Source organism: Vicia villosa, linkage group LG5 (genome assembly GCF_029867415.1).
Source record: "Vicia villosa cultivar HV-30 ecotype Madison, WI linkage group LG5, Vvil1.0, whole genome shotgun sequence".
Taxonomy (NCBI): domain Eukaryota; kingdom Viridiplantae; phylum Streptophyta; class Magnoliopsida; order Fabales; family Fabaceae; genus Vicia; species Vicia villosa.
This window is the reverse complement of record NC_081184.1, coordinates 32,071,903-32,074,757: the sequence shown is the minus strand read 5'-3', so window position 1 is coordinate 32,074,757 and position 2,855 is coordinate 32,071,903. Positions and strand designations below refer to the sequence as shown.

At 41.9% G+C, this 2,855-nt stretch overlaps 1 protein-coding gene across 1 annotated transcript; it reads left to right on the top strand.

Annotated features, from left to right (window-relative positions):
* The first annotated feature begins 597 nt into the window (after positions 1–597).
* Positions 598–1,326, top strand: LOC131604464 (uncharacterized). The gene has a single exon (XM_058876900.1). The coding sequence runs from the start codon at positions 598–600 to the stop codon at positions 1,324–1,326; it is 729 nt and encodes a 242-aa protein (XP_058732883.1).
* Positions 1,327–2,855: the final 1,529 nt, after the last annotated feature.

Sequence of the window (2,855 nt, the reverse complement as noted above, 5' to 3'; positions counted from 1 at the left end):
AATCTGAACAAGCATGTGTGACGAAGAATCGAAGCTAACGAAATTTCTGAGAAAATTCCGCCGAAATGGACTTCATACGATAAAAATCGAAGAAGTTATGAATTTTCAAACTTGGCGCGACATACCCGAAAATGCACTTTTTACCGAAAGACTACGACGTTCCTCAAAATGCTGGGAGTTTTCAGTGCATAATTGGCCTTCGGTCCGAACATATGAAATCTTGGTAATGATGGCACGGAGCTCCAGTTAAATTTTAGAGCAAATCCGACGAGCGGATTGTGAGATATGAATTTTCCGAGGCACGAAACCCTACATTTAGCACCATTTTTCACTGCAAAATCTCAAGTAATTTGCAAATTTGACGACCTTCCTCAAAGAACTGGCTTCCGATCCGAACACGAATGTTGTAGATATCGTCGAAACAGTCGGGGCCAAAGCGGGAACTCCGCTCATACCACCTTCAAAATAAGATTTGTGAATTTTCTCGTATTTCCACTGTTTAAACCATTTTTCACATTGCGCTTCTTTAAAACCACCAGAACTTTTTATTGATTTTCTTCAATTTTTGAATGACGATATAAACGTCATGGATAACTTATGGCTCAAATAAAGAGGGCAAATTTAGGGGTGCAACAGAGGCTATCGTGTTATTATGGTTTTCCGGAACGTAGTAGGAGAAGGCAAGCGTGGGATATGATTCGTGACTTGAGGAACATGTCGAGCATTCTGTGGGGCATTATCGGTGATTTTAATGATCTATTATCTCAAAATGACAAACAAGATTTACACCCTCACCCTGAGTGGTTGTGTGCTGGTTTTCAACAAATTGTCGGAGACTGCAACCTTACTAATATCCCGCTGGAAGGTCATCCGTTCACGTGGGTTAAGAGTAGAGGGACTGCTCACATGATTGAAGAAAGACATGATAGATCTCTTGCAAACTCTGATTGGCTCCAATTGTTTCCTAATTCTAAGTTACATAATTTGCGTCCTATTTTACTATGCTGTGATCCGCTGATTCATAAACAGACGAAGAAAGGCTTCAAATTTGAGAACTGGTGGCTGAAAGAAGCCGGGGTGGAGGAAGTGATTAGTGATGGATGGTTGCCTGAAGGTAGTCATAATGTTACAGATCGGATTGCTAGTTGTGCTTCAACTGTAGATCGCTGGAATCGGGGTCGTATCAAACACCATAACGCAGAAAGGGATAGTTTAAGGGTGACACTTGAAGCTCTCTGCAGTAGTTCGAACCCGGCTAATATTGCGAAGTATATGGCTACTCATAATGATTATAATAAAGTGTTGATTAGGGATGATATATATTAGCATCAAAGAGCAAAGGTGCACTGGCTGTGTGATGGTAATCTTACTACAAAGTTTTTCCATCGTTCCGCTACGGTGCGCAGGAATTTTCAGAAGATACATATGCTTCATGATGAGGGGGGCCAAGAGATTAAAAGTCATGAGGGTTTGTGTGGTGTTGCTAAAGAGTATTTTGATAAGTTATTTAAGGCCAAAACAGGACACTATTGGCCAAGAGATAAATTTGGCGAAGTTAGAGGTGGTTTTTAGTAGGAATCTCAGTAGAGCAGCCCAAGAAGATCTGGCAAACATTATGGAAGTGAGGCATGTGGTAGGTACTGGTACTTACTTGGGTCTTCCTTCCCTTATAGGGCGGGGAAAGAAGGCGATTTTTGGCTACGTGAAGGATAGGATCTGGAGGAAGATTAACTCCTGGCGAAGTAGACCTTTATCCAGAGCAGGAAAGGAGGTTATGATAAAATCGGTGATCCAATCCATACTGTCGTATGTTATGAGCCTTTTTATCCTACCGGATGGGATTGTGGATGATATCGAAAAAATGCTTAATTCCTTTTGGTGGGGAGGAGGACAAAATAATAAAGGTATTAGGTGGATATCATGGGATAAATTGACGGGGCCGAAGAATGACGGGGGGCTTGGATTTCGGGATCTTCAGGCTTTCAACATGGCTATGGTGGCAAAAAGGGGTTGGCATTTTTTGTCAAAACCTCATTCATTAGTGGCAAGATGTTACAAAGCGAGGTATTTTCCTAGAATGTCCTTCTTTGATGCTAATTTAGGTAATAATCCTAGCTTTGTTTGGCGTAGTATTTGGCAAGCTAGGAAAATTTTGACTCTTGGTTGTAGGTGGTGTATTAGAGATGGGAGGAACATTCCGATGATGTTTTCACCTTGGATTCGAGGAAGAATAGAAGGGAGTGTGCAGGGGCCTCAAAGACGAGGTGTGTATGATATATTACTGTTCATGATCTCTTGTCACCAAATGGGAAATTTTGGAATGCTCGCGTTATAAGAGACTTGTTTGATTGTGTAGTGGCGGATAATATTCTTCAAGTTCCGTTAGTTGAAGATGTGGTTGAAGATATGTGGAATTGGACTCACAAGCAAAATGGGTGTTATAGTGTGCAGTCGGGGTATAAATTATGGAGAAAGGAACAAGGGAGGGCAGGTTTTCATAGGGTGGATGGGGATTGGTATAGTCTTTGGAATATTAAGGCTCCTCCAAAAGTCAAACATTTGCTGTGGAGAATTTGTAGAGAGTGCCTTCCAACTAGAGCTAGACTTCGTCAGCATCATGTTCTGTGCCCGACTTCGTGCCCGTTTTGTGAGCATCCGGTGGAGGACACTTGGCATGTTCTGTTTGGGTGTGACGTTACTAATCGATGTTGGAGGATAGCCGGCCTATCCAATGTTATTGAGACTCGGTTATCTAATTTTACTGACGCTTCTTCCTTGATTTTTGATGTGTATAGCCGAGAAGATAAGTTGACGGCGGGGAGAGTTGCGGTAATGATCGAAGTGATATGGAGAAA

Coding starts and splice junctions, on each gene's coding strand:
- LOC131604464 (XM_058876900.1), top strand. CDS start 598: ATGGCTCAAATAAAGAGGGCAAATTTAGGGGTGCAACAGAGGCTATCG.